Source organism: Phlebotomus argentipes, unplaced genomic scaffold, assembly GCF_947086385.1.
Source record: "Phlebotomus argentipes unplaced genomic scaffold, Phlebotomus argentipes genome assembly contig_15, whole genome shotgun sequence".
Taxonomy (NCBI): Eukaryota; Metazoa; Arthropoda; class Insecta; order Diptera; family Psychodidae; genus Phlebotomus; species Phlebotomus argentipes.
In genome coordinates this window covers 2,914,316-2,929,765 of record NW_026776181.1, presented here as the reverse complement: position 1 = coordinate 2,929,765, position 15,450 = coordinate 2,914,316, and the positions used below count along the sequence as shown (strand labels likewise).

At 49.6% G+C, this 15,450-nt stretch overlaps 3 protein-coding genes across 3 annotated transcripts; 2 read left to right on the top strand and 1 right to left on the bottom strand.

Annotated features, from left to right (window-relative positions):
- Positions 1 to 42: 42 nt before the first annotated feature.
- Positions 43 to 6,017, top strand: LOC132262741 (adhesion G protein-coupled receptor A3). The gene is made up of 3 exons (XM_059762146.1): positions 43 to 664; positions 742 to 4,772; positions 4,843 to 6,017. The coding sequence occupies exons 1-3, from the start codon at positions 429 to 431 to the stop codon at positions 5,583 to 5,585; spliced, it is 5,010 nt and encodes a 1,669-aa protein (XP_059618129.1). The 5' UTR covers positions 43 to 428; the 3' UTR covers positions 5,586 to 6,017.
- A 92-nt stretch (positions 6,018 to 6,109) lies between these two features.
- Positions 6,110 to 13,404, top strand: LOC132262076 (zinc finger protein 593 homolog). The gene is made up of 3 exons (XM_059761213.1): positions 6,110 to 6,270; positions 6,333 to 6,682; positions 13,191 to 13,404. The coding sequence occupies exons 1-2, from the start codon at positions 6,175 to 6,177 to the stop codon at positions 6,672 to 6,674; spliced, it is 438 nt and encodes a 145-aa protein (XP_059617196.1). The 5' UTR covers positions 6,110 to 6,174; the 3' UTR covers positions 6,675 to 6,682; positions 13,191 to 13,404.
- Positions 7,233 to 15,391, bottom strand: LOC132262075 (calpain-D). The gene is made up of 9 exons (XM_059761212.1): positions 15,123 to 15,391; positions 13,926 to 14,584; positions 11,645 to 12,407; positions 10,336 to 11,211; positions 9,125 to 9,695; positions 8,195 to 9,058; positions 7,851 to 8,117; positions 7,645 to 7,787; positions 7,233 to 7,583 (listed from the first exon to the last, which is right to left on the bottom strand). Exons 1-9 carry the CDS (start codon positions 15,263 to 15,265, stop codon positions 7,406 to 7,408), a joined length of 4,464 nt encoding a protein of 1,487 aa, XP_059617195.1. The 5' UTR covers positions 15,266 to 15,391; the 3' UTR covers positions 7,233 to 7,405.
- Between the last annotated feature and the right edge of the window lie 59 nt (positions 15,392 to 15,450).

Sequence of the window (15,450 nt, the reverse complement as noted above, 5' to 3'; positions counted from 1 at the left end):
AATAAAGTTCATTTTAATTCTTCCATAATTTCTGAATCTCATACATTTTGGAAACACTTTTAAAATAGCAAAAATTGTTTTTCAATTCATTATTTACACTGATTTTGTCGAGAGCATGTATAAAATTCATGTCGTAAAAGCAATCCAAAACTTTCCCGATTGCGCATTCATAACCTCACTTCCAGTGCTGTTGTCAAAGTCGGTCGTAAATTAATCGCGCAATTCGCCATATAATTTTATTTGATTTTCCCCAAATTCCCCAATATTGTTGACTCTCTAGTGAAGTGTTATCAGTTGGTGAAGTGGCAATTGGCGTGCCGATTGTGTTTTCCGCATTGTTGGCGCCGTGAGGGAGTGAAAATGAGTCGTGGGCGTGGGCGATAGAGCCAATGTTTACATTTTGCGTGCTGCACTTTCCCCACTGATAAATGGAGCGCCTGAGGAAGATAACAAAACTCTACATACTCATCTACCTGGTGGGCGTGCTGCTGCGGCCCACGGACACGGCCGGCTGTCCGGAGAAGTGCACCTGCAGCAACAAGAAGCTCCCGGACAGCGACCTCGACGGGCTGCGCGTGAAGTGCGTCGGGAGTCCGGGAGGCAAAATCAGTACCTTCAAAGAGATCAATCTGGGCGATATCAATCAGGCTGAAATCACTCATTTGTGCGTATCACTCGACTATTTCCGGGCACAGTGTGTCCCACTCCCCGTGCGGTCGCTAATTGCTTTCTGATTTGCAGGGATTTGAGCAATAATCACATATCAAGCCTGGAGGCGTCATACTTCGTCAACATGACGCAGCTGCGTCGCCTCGACCTCACGCACAACTCGATGAGACTGATAGACGAAACAGTATTTGGAGAGATGCCAAAATTGGAAGACTTGAAGCTGTCGCAGAACCTCATAGCGCACATTTATCAGGGCTCCTTCGACAGGATGCCGTCGCTGCGCATGCTGGATATATCGATGAATCCGCTCGTGTGCGACTGCAATCTGCTGTGGCTGAATCCCTGGTCGGCCAACAACTCCGTGAAGCTGCAGAAGCAGCCAAAGTGCGAGAGCACGGGCACATTCAAGGGGACGCCCATCAAGAAGCTGAAGATCGGCACGGATCTTCACTGTGAATCCCAGCTGCAGACGCACTTGGAGTTGATGCCGGAGCACGATCAGGTGCTCTTCGAGGGAGACGCTCTGGCCATCAGATGTCGAGCGCCGAGAGTGGCTGTTGGGGCGAAAATGGACTCTGAGGATTTACCGCCGGGCGCTCACGTGTTCTGGGGATGGTCAGAAGTGATTCTGGCGCCAAACTCCACTGAGAACATCACTTTCCTGGAGCCAATACAGCAATTTGCCACGACCATTCAGATCACGGAGAATCAAATAGCGGACAGAGGACTGCTGAACTCCATCCTGAAGATCCCCAGTGTCAGCAGGAATCACTCGGGAATGTGGAACTGTCGTCTGAGATCTGAACAGGCAAATTTCTCCCGCAGCATCGCTGTGTACGTGATCTCCAATGAAACGGAATACTGTCCGGCGAATGAGATGCACGACAACAAGGGTCACTACTCCTGGCCAAGGACGATCAGAGGCACGAGCGTCGTCGTGCCGTGTGCTGGCGACGGACCGCCGCATGTTTATGCCGCCGGCAGGTGCAATGAGGCCGGCGAGTGGGTGAATCTCAACACGTCTCAGTGTCCCTTCATCAAGGACACCACGAGGATCCTGGATCAGTTCGCGAAGGTGGATTTGGCGTTCGTGCGAGTGCTGGAGAGTGCTGAGCGACTGAGAAACTACACGGCTTTGCCGGGAAACAGCACAGTTCAGCTGAAGTTTAAGGATCCCATCGATGTGAGCTTCATCGCGAAGACCGTGGACAATTATATTGACTACTTGACGAGAGAGGCGGATTTGGGTCCGATGGTGCTGGACATTGTGTCCCAGTGCATGCACATCCCGGCCTCGCTTCTGCAGAAGGGTCAGCAACTCGATGGCGCGTGCAATAAGTTGGTGAGGGCTGCCGAAGCGGCGGCGGAAAACACTCCGTCGATGCTGGCGAAGAAGGAGAATCTCGCCATGGAGGAGTTTAAGATACGGCCGCAGAGTTTCTCAGGGAAAACTTGCGTGTGGTTCAAGTCTGCCGTTGCCGGTGGCGAGAAGGAGCGCCGAACGCTACAGTGCAACATTGGGAATCAGGCGCAGAGTATTGGATTCTACGATAAGCACTTTGACGCTTCCATTCAGTTTCCGGCGTCGCTGTTCGCGCATCTCTCGGCCGCGAGCAGTACGTCGACGCAGAAACTGCTGGTGTCTGTCTTCCAGAACAGCAATCTCTTCCCACAGAATCGCTCCCATGGAAACTACAAGATCACGTCGTGCGTGATTGGTGCCAAAGTAACGAGCACGGGCAATCGCATGAGAGAGAATCTCACGGAGCCGATCTTCATCATTCTGCGCGCGCAACCGTTTCACCACGAACTCAGCGCGCCGAAGCCCGTGTGGTGGGATCCCGAGCTGAACGGTGGTCTGGGCGATTGGTCGTCGCAGGGATGCCTGTTTTCGCACATGCTGCAGGGAATGCTGGTGTTTGCCTGCACGAAGCTGGGATACTATGGCTTGATACAGCACACGAAGTATCTCAATGACTCGCCGGATGAGAATTCAGGAGCGAGATTCAGATTCTCACCGATTGCCGTGTATGTGGGCAGTGTGATCCTGTTTGTCTGTCTGTGGATCAACATCAGCACGTATTCGGTGCTGGGGAAGACCATTCAGATGGCGAGGAAGGCTAAGCACGCGTTGGTCAACACCTGGTTCACACTCTCGCTGCTCATTGTGGTGTTCAATGTGGGCATTTATCAGACGGACAACAGCAAGATTTGCCAGGTGTTCGGTATGCTGACGCAATATCTCAGTCTGGCTGTTCTCTTCTGGATGTGCGTGTCTGTGAGTAATTTCCTGAAGCGCATGAAACGCCTGGAGAAGCGATCTGGTGTGCTGCAGGGAGATGATCTGCCAAAGGAGGATATTGTGGGGCGGAAACCCATCTTGGGCATTTACCTAGTGGGATATGGTATTGCGGTGATCATCTGTGGCATTGGAGGAGCTGTGAATATCCGAGAGTATGCTTCCTACTCGTATTGCTTCATGAAATCCGGCCCAGCGCTTAGTGCAGTCTTCGTGCCGGCCACAATTGTCGTGTGCTTCCTCTGTCTGCTGTTCATCTGCATCAAGTGCAACCTGAGAGATCGTGACATAAATGGGCACATGTCTGAGGGCACGCAGGGAACGGAGAATGTGGATCTAGATTTGCTGGAGCCGACCACAACTACGGGAAATCACTACCAGAGCATCTCCATCAGTACGCCGACCACGAGCACTCAAGATGATCAGGAGCATTCGCACAACACGCAATTGAATGCTTTCGTCATCACGCTGATTCTGTACCTTGTGACGTGGCTCTTTGGGGGCCTGACTGTTTCCACACCCTTTGCCGAGCGGATCCTGTACGAGGAAGAGGTGTTCAGTGTCATTTTCGCCGTGGTGGCGACGATTCTGGGCGGTTTTATTGTCTTCTTCTACGGCGTGGCGCGCAGTGACATCAGAAAGCAGTGGAATATGATGCGTTGCTCACGGGCCAGGAATCGCTTCACGCAGCAATTCCCCGGAGATCCGAAGGAGCTCAACGGTGGCGTGGTGACATTCCGTCAAGTGGCTGGGAATTCCGTGGTGAATCACTCGATCTCCAGGTCGAACAGTCAGAGTTCCAAAAGTCGCCCCAACAGCACAAACATGATGATGAAGGCGGCTGCTGATCTCAATTCGCACACGCTCACGAGACGCAATGAGAGTCCGAATGGTGCGAAGATGACGGCCAACATGAATCTGGTGCTGCTGCATCGGCAGCAGTTTGTGCACAATCCGGTGATCATCAATGAAGCCATTCACACGGCGGATGTGTTCTACAATCCAAACCAGAGCAATGTGGCGAGGAAGTTCTTCAGGAAGCAGAAGAGGCTGGCCAAGCAGAACAACATTGAGATCCAGAGGAGGGATTTTGGTGGCGATGGCGGGAGCAGCGAAGTGGGCACTTCGATGATCACCTTCCCGAAGCCACCGACGACAAAGCCGCCCACGGAGATGTCCATGTTCAGCTCAGGCAGCAAGGTGAACAACATTAACATTCACGTCGATCGGGCGCGCGTGGAGTGCGTGAAGGAGCAACGACACCACAATCCCAACATCCTCTCGGACAGCTGCAATGAGGAGAGTGACGCCGATCGGCTGGTCGTTGGCGCTGAGAGTCTCCGGGCGATTGCGGCGCAGCGCTCGAAGATGAGCAATAGAGAGAATCCGTCTGTCGTGGCGAATATCTACACGAATATCGCAGAGACGGGAACGCCTCAGCATGAGACAGTGACGATGAGGGCTGACGAGAGGTTCAAGAAGTCCATCAACACCGACGAGGATGACGATGATGACAATTTGAGTTCGGACAATGATCCGCACTATGTGAACCAGTCGTTCGACGGGCAGTATCCCTTCAAGAGCATCAAGGAGGAGGAGAGATCGCCCGACAATCCAGAGGCTCCGTCAACGTCCAAGACAAGCACTCATGTGCCGACGTGCTTGGAATTGAGAACCACCAATGACTCTAATTTGGTAATTCTGTCGCTGAGCAGCCCAATCCTGGCTATGAACACCCTTGGACTGCCCATCGTGATACCGCAAGCTGTTCCGGAGGTCAAGGAAGAGTCATCCAGTGAAGCAGGTGAGTTTGCAATGCCACAACTTCACTCAATGGATTTAATATTTCTGTCTTGCTGTTCTATCTTTCTCAGTGCCGGAGGAGGAATACGCATCTGATCTGCTTGAGATGCCAGAATGTGATGTTCAACTGCGGCAGAACCATTCGAAGTCCATGGACAACTTGAGCAGATCATTTACGGCGCAGTGTCGAGAGACTCGAGCCAGATCGATCTCCTTCAACAACGTGTCTCTCATGTCGGACGTCCTGCTGCCGCCGATGAAGACCAGCAGCAGTCCCGTTCTGTTCTCCCCGAGTCTCTGTGATATCGATGACTACCATCAGCAGGCGTCGACGTCGTACGACATGGATTGTGGCACGGACTTGATCTTCAATCCTCCTCTGTCGGCCATTGCGAGACACTTCACGTCCAGTCCGACGAGCGAGAGTGACATCAATTACCAGCACTCGGAGATCAGCATCCGGAGTCACGGGCTGTACGCGCCGCAGCCGCCGGACAACGATCTCACGCTGACGGGCGAGGACAGCCTCACATTCGCCTACCAAGCGTCCGAAGTGAGTGACGCGGACAGAGAGTATGAGGATGACGATGACGACACTGGAGCCGATGCGCACGACTATCTGCTGGGTTCGCAGAGTGACCTGAGGGACGAGCGGGAGTTGCTGGACGAGAGCCAGTCGTCCATTGACGAGCTGTACCAGCGCATCAAGAGGCGCGGCACGAAGAACTTCCCCAGGAGGGCGGAGGCGCAGGGGCGCGATGAGGATGTGAGCAGCCAGGGCAGCAGCGTGGTGTTGTCCAATCCCAACGACTAGGTGTATTGATCAGCTTATCAGGGGCTTTCCGTGCGCTAGAGCATTTCGTGAGGTGGCCAAAAAGGTGTTGTTCAATTAATTCGTGCTTCTGTGAAGTGCATTGATTTATCAATGGAGGAACAATGAGAAAATGTGGACTGCAATGTGCTTCTGTTGCGCAAAGACTCGAGAACTAAACGTACATTTTTCCCTAGATTATGAGATTATACGCAAGCATTTCTACAGTGTAATAACTTTTGAGAATCTTCAATGGTATTCTCCCAATTTTATATGTTTATTTATTGCGAAGTATTTTACAATTGTAAAGATTTTCTCAAGAAGGGATTTCATGAAGTAACTCTCTTGAGAAAATCTGTTTTTTCACATAAGTGGAATTATTTTCTACGGCGAAAATAAAATTGTAGTGTTAATTGAGCGCTGAGTTTTTCTTCCTGGCTGAAATTCGTTATTTCTGTTTAGCACAAAGCTCGGCATTTGAAATTCTTGTACTAATTTTCCGATATTATATCGCGATATATCGCTGCTGTCATTCGCATGCACGTGTGTTTACATTTTAAGTGGGCGGAATTTCCTTTGCAAATCAAAGAAAATGGGAAAGCCACAGCGAAGGAAGAAGATGCACTCGGGAGACACGCATCTGAGGCGTCGCTGGAGGACTCGGAGTCGCAAGAAGGACTTGGACGAGGTGAGAAAAGCGTGTTTGCAAAAATCTCATGTTACAATGTTTTCCTCTGTTTTGTTCTGCAGATTGATGAAGATCTGACCAAGAAGTCTGACCAGCTGCTCAACCAGGAGGTAGATCTGGAGCAGGCGGGCTTTGCCCAGTTCTACTGCATTCACTGCGCCAAGTACTTCATTGACGACAACGCTCTGCAGTCACACTTCCGGACGAAGGTGCACAAGAGACGAATGAAGGCCCTGGAAACGGAGCCCTATTCAGTTGAGGAGGCCGAGAGGGCGGCTGGCCACGGAAGCTTCAAGGAAGCGAAGAAGCGGAAGATGGAGACGCAATTCCGGGATCCAGAAGATGAGAATCGCTCAAAAGTGCGCGTTCTGGCGGCGACGGAGGACGAAATGGAGACGAAATGAGTGAGAAGGTGTGCTTTAAAATGTTCAGAACTATTTAATCAATTGAACACAATTTAGTAAATAGTTTTTACATCAATTTCTTGTCATCCGTCTCTCTCTCTCTCTCGTATTGTTCGTCCAGCTATTTGTCTTTTATCCATCATTTTTTGCTATTTTATCATATCAACTTTTTTTTTTTCTTGTAACATCTGCGAAATCAACCTTTTTCTCGATTTTAATCATTGTTTTTAATATGGTAAATTTGAACAAATAGTACTTTTTTTTTAAGTGAAAGGTGGTGCGCGCCTGTTAAAATTTGCCACTTTTGCACAACATTTAATAAAATGACTCTCACTGTGAATGGGGAATACCAAAAAGGCTACAAAATGCCGCCACAAGTCTCCCAAATTTATCACAATTGCAATCATTCTTCTCTTGAATTCTTTTTTTTTGTAGCATTTTTGCCCATTGCGTGAGTGATTAGTTTTGGTCCAGAAAACACAAACTTCTCCCTTTTCACACTCTTTTTCACATGCCTCTAAAAGATTATACTTTTCGTCGTGAGATTCTTTTGCATGCTTTTTCTTTTTTTTTTTTTGGTAATCCTAAAACACAATCATAACTCTTGAGAATTCATATCGTGGTTAAATACAAAGAACAGCCTTTTATTCCTTAAAAATTACTTGATCTTCTCTCCTTTCCACCTTCCGTGGCTCTGCGACGAAATCAGAGAAATGAAAGTGAACGCAGGCTCAGGTGATGAGCCGCGGCGCGTGGAGGCCGTGAACGCTGTCGATGGGCGGCACGTGAGTGGATCCGGGCGGGCCCCAATCGTGGAGGCCCCGCGAATTAGCCAGCCGATGAGTCAGTCGATGAGCAATGCTGAAGCCGCCGCTTCCCTCGAGTTGAGTGAGGACTATTATGACTTGCCTGGAAGGAAAATCACATCGAATGCGAATAACGGAAACATGATTAGCAATCACACACTGACCTTTGCAACGGAGGCACGGAATCAACAGTCTTTAGCTCTCCGCGAGTCGACACGACGTTGTAGCTCTCCTGGCAGTCGCATTTCACGTGGATCCACTTGTTCTCGTGGCGATTCTCAACCATCACCACAAGTCCTGCCCAACCCTGGAAGCAGAACCGCAACAATAGAACCCAATCACATAGCAAAGAAGAGCGAGAATTACTCACTTTGGTTAAGTAATACGCTGTCATGCCCTCTCTGCCCTCGTGCCTCTGTCCCTTGGTCAGCGTGAGACTGATGATTGCGTCCGCCAGGAGGAATCCAGGCGGCGAGATCTGCTCCACGAGCAGTCTCTTGGAGCTGTGAATGGCCAGAACGCATTGCGGATAAAGCGAAGGATCGTCGATGCCCGTGTGCCAGTGATTGAAGGCCAGGCAAACTAGCAAATACAAGTCTCTCTCCAGCATTTTATGGCACCCGACAAAGCCACGAACCTGCCAAAAACAGAAAACACAACTCCTCATCAATCCATTCCCAGAGGCTCAAAGACACTCAATCTCCAGACACTGACCTGCCTTTTGCTGTGCTCCACGAGTCTCCCCACCTCGGGATTGGCAGGGGATCTCGTTCTAAATATCACAACGCAGAGATCAAGTTGAGATCGTTGGGATTTCTCAGAGTTGCGCTGTCCCTCCTGGAACAGCGTGAACTCCGCCTCCGTGGGCTCCAGCACCGTCAGCAAGACACACGACAGCGAGCACAGCGGCTGCAGCGTGCCCTGCAAGCGCACCTCATTCCACCCGCTGCGCACCTTGCAGATGTCGATGCAGTCGAAATACTTGAGCACATCCTCGAAGGAGATCCAGAACACCCCCTCCGACGCCCCATGAGGCATCAGCGCCTCCCGCAACTCATCCGTCCACAGCGGTGAGTCATCTGACCAGTCGCCGCGCCACGAATAGTGTCCCCACGGATTGCGCAGCTTCAGCAGCCGATGGTTCTGGATGTCACGCACATCCAGCACGGAATAGGCGTGACGTGGTCGCAGGCCCTTGCGCTGGTACTCCTCCTCGTCCACCTTCATGTTCCCGCCGCCACAGCTGGCGCCCATGAGGAACTTCACGAGGCGCGAGCTCAACAATTGCGCCCAGATGAGATCCTTGTCCAGCTCATCTTCGCTGGGCATTGGCAGTGAACTCGGCTGCAGAGGGATGCTCTCACACGGAGCGCCCGTGAGTGTGGCCAGACCTTCGATGGCTCGTCCAGAGACAAGAGCTTCATAACAGCCGTGAATCTTGGCCACCGCTTTCTCGATCAGCGGCACCCAAAGCTGCTTCCGCTTTGCCTGCGAGTAGACCAGATGGCCACGCTTATCACACGGCAGAAGATCATCCACCAGAACAGTTGTCCACTTTCCATCCTTGCACAGGCGAACCTGCAAAGGGAAGCAGAGTTAGAAAATATGGACATTTTTCATTGCTCAAGTACTTGAGAAACACACCTGATAAGCTCCTTGAGGGCATATTTCTTTGGTCACCAGCACCTCCTTCACGAGATCCTCTCGCTCAGCGAGAACGGCCAAGGCGCTGAGGAGCCAGCAATTCCCCAGCACACCCTGACAAATGTCCGACGGCAGTGGCGTCCTGAAAACTGCCCACGGTGGAAAATTGCCGCCGTCACAGTTGATTTCCGACGGTCGACGCCACTGCACCACCGGATTGTTCTCCGTATTGGAATTGGGATTGTAGTAGAGACTCCGCGGTGCCGGCGGAAAGGAGTCATCGACAAAGAGTTCACCATTCTCTCGGCAGTACTGTATGATGTGCTCCCACTTGTTTCTCGCCTCATTCTCCTCAATCTGACGCAGATTCTCCATCAATTTGCTCTCCATTTGACTCGCATCGCCACCAGACAATGTTACACTCGCCCCATTGCCGCCGCTCGACTCCCCCGGGGCGGCGTTGTTTATCAATAACCCACGATGACTAGAACATATCTCACATACAACACTCGCCGATGAGTTCTCGAAAGTGCACGCCGGACATTGCCATGTCTTTGTCGACGGACTGCCGCTGCAAGAGGAAGAGGCAAAAGTATGAAATTAGAGGTTTCACAAATGTCCTCTCTGCGAGTGTCGGTCAGGGATTATGAAAATTTAATAAGCAGCACTTTACATAAGTACAACCAAAATATGACAAGAAGGAAAATTCGGGTGGAAATGTGAACAATATTTTGAGAATTTTCAATATAAAGCAGCATCATACATACTAGAAAACCATTATTTTCTGAACGTCTGAAATTTCATTTGTTTAGTCAACAAAAGCAACTATAAACTTTAAACTTTTGACTTCGACACCTTCCCTTTTCAGTCTCTCTAAATTAAACCCCTGAAAAGTGAGAGGAAATGAGGGCAAACAAGAACTTTAAAATATGTATACATTCTTAAAAAAAAAAGCCCAGAAGAAGCTGAAGAAATTCATTGCTGAATTATTGAGTATATTATCATTTGGTGACCCTCTGAGTTTATTCACAATCTTCCTTATTCATCCTCAATTTTCCAGTGCCAAAAATAGCCCTCCGTCACCCCCGCCCTTCCCCTATTTGCGCGTGGGACGAAACTCATTCATAATTCAGCAACTTTCAATTGACGAAACTTGTGAATTTTCCCACACAAACCCCCCCGCCCGAGAGAGACTTCTCTAGTTTATTCACCTGCTGTGCCTATTAGTGTGGCCGCCGCTGCTGTTGCGCCCAATCACGGCTCCCGTGGAGTGGCGCTTGGGAATGGCTCCGGACGATCTCTCGTGGCGCGGCGAGGGACTCCTGGATGCCCTCTGGGCGGGCACGGCGAGACTGTTGGCCGCCGGAGTGCTGGCCACTGGCGAAATGGATGAATTGTTGGCGGAATTGGCGGGAATGGAGCCCAGAACTTGACGATTGTGATGATATCCCACCTTGTTGGTGTGACTAGCATTTGAGGACGATGTCGACTGATGGCCAGGACCCGAGGCTGTGTACGGTCGATAGTTGGTCTGATGGCCCGAGATCACGGGCACTTGGCGTGCTGACTTGCAGGCCACACAAGTGTTGGTGGACAGAGAATTCTTCAGCGTGCACTGGTGACAAGCCCAAAACTCTCCCTTCCGCAGTGTCTTGTCCTCCGTGATCGTGATGCTGCGCAACTTTGAACCTCCGCACACCACACACGCCATTGATCCTGGGAGATTGACTAGAGTGCACTTCTTGCACGTCCACTCGGCCTCTGTGATGCTGCCGTCGATGAAGTCATCATCGAGATCCTGTTCAAAAGTGGCAATTGGCACCTCCACGAGTGTCGGCACCTCATCGAAGCCATGGCACGACTTGAGTTCCTTCGTTGAGCCAGACGTCCGCATCACGCCGCCGTCCTTCGTCACGGTGATCAGTGACGGCTGCGTGAGCGAAGCGGGCGTCCTGTTAGACTCACAGATATCACACTGCTCCACCCAGAGAGGATTGTAGGCGTACGAACACTTGGTGCACGTCCACATCCTCGGCACAGAAGTCGGCGTTACCGCTTTAGCAGGAGTTGTGGGTGTTGCCATTGTCCTGAAAGTTCCAATGCAGGCATTACACTCGTGTACAATGCATTGTTGCGGGATTTACTGAAGGAATTTCCAGTGGCATAGAGTTGAGAATGTTCTCGCTTATACTCAATAAACTCTGCATTTATATATGCTATTCCATACACGGAGTCTCTCCTCTTAAGCGACACCATCTCAACTCTATACACTCCTGTAAATTCACACAAATTTTATACAACATGAACTTCAAATCACATTCATTTTAGAATGAAATAAAGGTGGGTTTGGGCAATGGGGATCAGCGCCTAAAGTCATCTATAATAAATCGCTAAAAGAAACACTTAAACACACTACATCAGCCATGCTTTGCACAAGGCAGGGAGAGAACCAAAGAGAGAGAGAAAGAGAGATAATAAAATAATAAGGCTTTTCAACAACGAAACAACGACTGGACATACACTTTTCTCGGCCCCTTCCACACTTTGCTGTACACTTCACTACCATCGCAAGCTCCTCCACCCGAGGCCACGCCACTCACTGAGCTGTCCTGCATCTCCAGGCGATTCAGACAGGACGTTGAGGCGATCTGCGTGGCCTTCAGATTCCCACCGTCCATCAGACTGGTCAGCCTCTGTGGATTGTTGTTCTGCGGTGATGTGTGGCGAATTGTGGCGTACAGTGTCTCCGTCTGGGGCTTCTTCAGGCACCCCAGCTGACTGGCGATGCGCCCCGGATCGGAGATCCCAATGTACGAGTATTTTGGGTCCGTGGCATTGACCCTATTGCGCGCCTTGTTGTGCTTATTCACCACCGCGTACACAGGCTCAGAGCGCTGCTCCTCGCGATTGTCCGGATTCAACACCACAGACTGATTCTCATAGATGTGGGCGACCTTTGAGATGACTTTGTGATTCTCATACGGTGGATTGTTGTTGCTCTTGGCTTCACTCGATTGTCTCAGCACCTCATAATAGTTATCATCCAGTGCAGACGCCACAGGAGTCCCCGAGGCAATCCACTCCTTGGCACTGCACTCGCCATTCCGCTGGAGATTCGCGCCCACCAGTGGCTGACTGTTAGTGAGGCTCACACTGCCACTCCTTGAGATTGTCGTCACAATATAGCGCGTACTGCAGCTCGTGTCACTCGAACTGCACTGATTCCTATTGCACACACCACAGACATCGCAATAGAGACGAGTCTTCCCCATTGATCCGGAGGCTACGGGTCGACAAATGGACGGAGTTATTTACAGACAAATGAGACTCTTGCTTTCGTCGTTAAAGGGAATTTGGAGCCACGGTGTCACTCAATAAAACTATACGTGGGAAATCCTTGTTTGTCCACGGAAAACAGTAAATATAACACACATATGGAAAAGGAGAAACAACACAGGGATTGTCATAGAAAGGAATACAAATTGGTCTTTTGGGCCCTGTTTTTTTCTCCTCCAACACACTCACTCTCTTTGATTAGATTCACAATGTATAATGTAAAAATTCCCGAGGTCTTTCATCAACTCACAACATCTGTGATTCACCCAGAAATATACAAAAATACTCGGAAAAGCCATTAGAAAAGCCCAATAGTCATTACATACAATCTTAACTCCACTTTGACATCGTCATAAAAATCATGTATTTAGCCAACAACTTGCGAGAGACAAGAAATTCAACCACTTTTTTCTGTCCCGCTTCTTCCCCAGCGACAGAAGTTTCCCAATCAGAGAACAGCGCACTAATGAACAGGTCTATTAAAGAGGACAGTGGTTTGATTATCATCAGGAGAAGCCTATTGATTACCGAATTGAAGCATGTTTTTTTTCCTATTACTACACACACTTCTCTCGTTTTTTTTCCCTCTCTATTGCGTGATGACACCAACAGTGCGGTGTGTCTAAATAATTAAGTAAAAATAATGACCGTTTTCATGCATATTTTAACAATCTCCGCACAGTGTGAGGTCAAAATACTAAACTCTCTTTTACACTTTTTTCCACAATAGGTCAGGTCATGATGAGTGGATTTGCATGAGTACAGAATCACATGGTGAAAAAGAGCGACACTGAAATTACCTGATAAAGCGTTGGCAAATAAATTAGCCAGAAAAAAGGCAAACAACGCCTAAAGCGCATCCGTTAAAAAATCATTATAAACCGAGAAATATATTGTTTGCAGAGAATTTGTGTTAAAATATACACAAATTCGCTAAATGAACAGAGTGGAAATGGACGTCAATTAATTTAAAACACTGTTTCAGTGAAAAAGTCTCACGAAATAAAAAGAATCGTGAAACTTGATATCGAACTTGAGTTCATACAAATATGAATATATTTGTGGGCAAATGAGGAATTTTGTGGAGCTTCGCTGTCGAAGGAGTTCAAGGGTCATCAAACTAGACAATTTCTATAAAAATGAATAACAGTATTTGCATTCTTCTTCAATTTTTCTCACCCAATCAATATCACTGCACTTCTAACGACTCTCGCATAATCTCTTATATCGCGAAGGGAACTTTTTGCGGTTCTCTTTCGGTTATCGCGATGGGAAGAAGAGGGAGAAAAGTGCCCCCAAAAGGCCAAAAATTGTATCTTTCCCCCTCGACGCCACTTTGTGGAGCGAGAGGGAGTGAGAGAGAATAACTGGACGGAATCACGGAAGATTGTAGCGGAAATGGAAGGAAATCAAGTGGAATTTAGTGACACAATGGCACACAGCGTATCGGGACAATCTCGTCTACCTGAGGCAGAAGCGTCCGCATTCGATCGCCCGCAGTGACTGTCGCCGAACAGCGGATCGGCGATGTTGGACAGCGACTTGTTAATCTTCTGGTTGGAGTAGTACGGCGTCTCGCGCCCGGACTCGTCCAATGAGCGCTGCTGCTTCCCCACAAGTGCCGCACAGCCGGATCGATTAACGCGGCTGGACGGCGGCACGGCCAGGTTGTGCTCCTGCTTCTGATGGGCGCACAGGTGGTACTTCTTCTCCAGCAAGAAGCTCGAAGCGTTGAGTAGACACGAGGCGCAGCGGCGGATGTGGTAGTCGCCCGAGTCCATGCTTAGGCAGCGCGTCCGGAAACAGTGAAAAACTCTCGTGGTGGATTCTGCCACGCTGGCCTTGGTGGCATCTCGTTCAGGGTTCCTCTTGAGCGTCTCCGTATAGATGGGCGCCAAGTAGCTCACCGTCTCACAGTTGAGGCAGTGCCACGTGACGGAGTTGCGGTTGAGACTCGAGCACGTCTGGCAGTTCCATGTTCGCGTGAGACTGGGAGTGCTCGGGAAGCGGGGCAGTTTCACGCGCAACGCCTCCTGCTGGGCGCCAAAGTACTGGTGGATCAACTCCTTGAAGTAGATCTCCTCGTAGTGCCTTATAATCTTATACACCCTACGCGATTCACCGCTGCAAACAGAGGAATTCGTCTTCAGTGCCACACAATTCTCCGCGCCCCAGAAGCGTGCGGCCCCGCTGGCAATCGGTTCAGGGACGCGTCCTGACGTCAGGGCGTCCCCAAACTGCTCGCCAGCAGTGTAGAGGCGGCACACAGTGTGAGGAAATAGAGAAAAAGTGAGCAGAGAGGAAAAGGTGAAAGAGCCAAGAGAATTTTGGGGGTGTAATTGAATGCTCCCTCGGCAAATTAGCGCACGGCTCTTTCATCAGGAAAGCCCTGGCAATCGTGGTGGAGGCGATTTGGGGATGAATATTTGATAATGTTCCATGAGATTATCAACTAAAAACAAGGAGTTTTGTTCATGAAATTTACCAGCAGCTGTCAAAGCGCAAATTTCCACCAGACAAAAACCCCTCCGCCGAAGACCCCCTTTCGCAAAGACACCGAAAATCCCTCTTCCTGGCCCCTTCCCTCGCACCGGGTGTCCTTCTCGTTGACCCTGCAGGACAATATTGCACACAACAGCGAGACAAACTGTTCAAAATTTACCCATCGCTATAATTTCCAGATGATTTGTGGCTTTCAAATATGATTCTGACATTCTCACAATTCAGACACTTTACATTCTCCGTTGGATTGATCAAGTTACAATTTGTGCACTGCCACTGCAGCATGGATGTAATTGAACCCATTTTCGGAGATTTTCAGCAATTTCATGGCGATTTTTTGAGTGAAAAGGTGGCCACAAAAATTCCCGGAGAACAAAAATCACTTTTTCCAACTTTTTCACTACACAAACGCACAGTACTGCGAGAACACGCCACGCGTCGCCACTGTGCACAATGGGGGTGTTTTTGGGCTTTAGTACAGCATTATC

Excerpts from the sequence above, each read along its gene's own strand:
- LOC132262741 (XM_059762146.1), top strand. The coding sequence starts at position 429 with ATGGAGCGCCTGAGGAAGATAACAAAACTCTACATACTCATCTACCTG. Across the intron at positions 665-741 it reads CAGGCTGAAATCACTCATTT|GGATTTGAGCAATAATCACA; the intron begins GTGCGTATCACT and ends TCTGATTTGCAG. Across the intron at positions 4,773-4,842 it reads AGAGTCATCCAGTGAAGCAG|TGCCGGAGGAGGAATACGCA; the intron begins GTGAGTTTGCAA and ends TATCTTTCTCAG.
- LOC132262076 (XM_059761213.1), top strand. The coding sequence starts at position 6,175 with ATGGGAAAGCCACAGCGAAGGAAGAAGATGCACTCGGGAGACACGCAT. Across the intron at positions 6,271-6,332 it reads GCAAGAAGGACTTGGACGAG|ATTGATGAAGATCTGACCAA; the intron begins GTGAGAAAAGCG and ends TTTGTTCTGCAG.
- LOC132262075 (XM_059761212.1), bottom strand. The coding sequence starts at position 15,265 with ATGGGTTCAATTACATCCATGCTGCAGTGGCAGTGCACAAATTGTAAC. Across the intron at positions 12,408-13,925 it reads TGCGGACGCTTCTGCCTCAG|CCTCCGGATCAATGGGGAAG; the intron begins GTAGACGAGATT and ends GTCGACCCGTAG. Across the intron at positions 8,118-8,194 it reads TGGAGCACAGCAAAAGGCAG|GTTCGTGGCTTTGTCGGGTG; the intron begins GTCAGTGTCTGG and ends TGTTTTTGGCAG.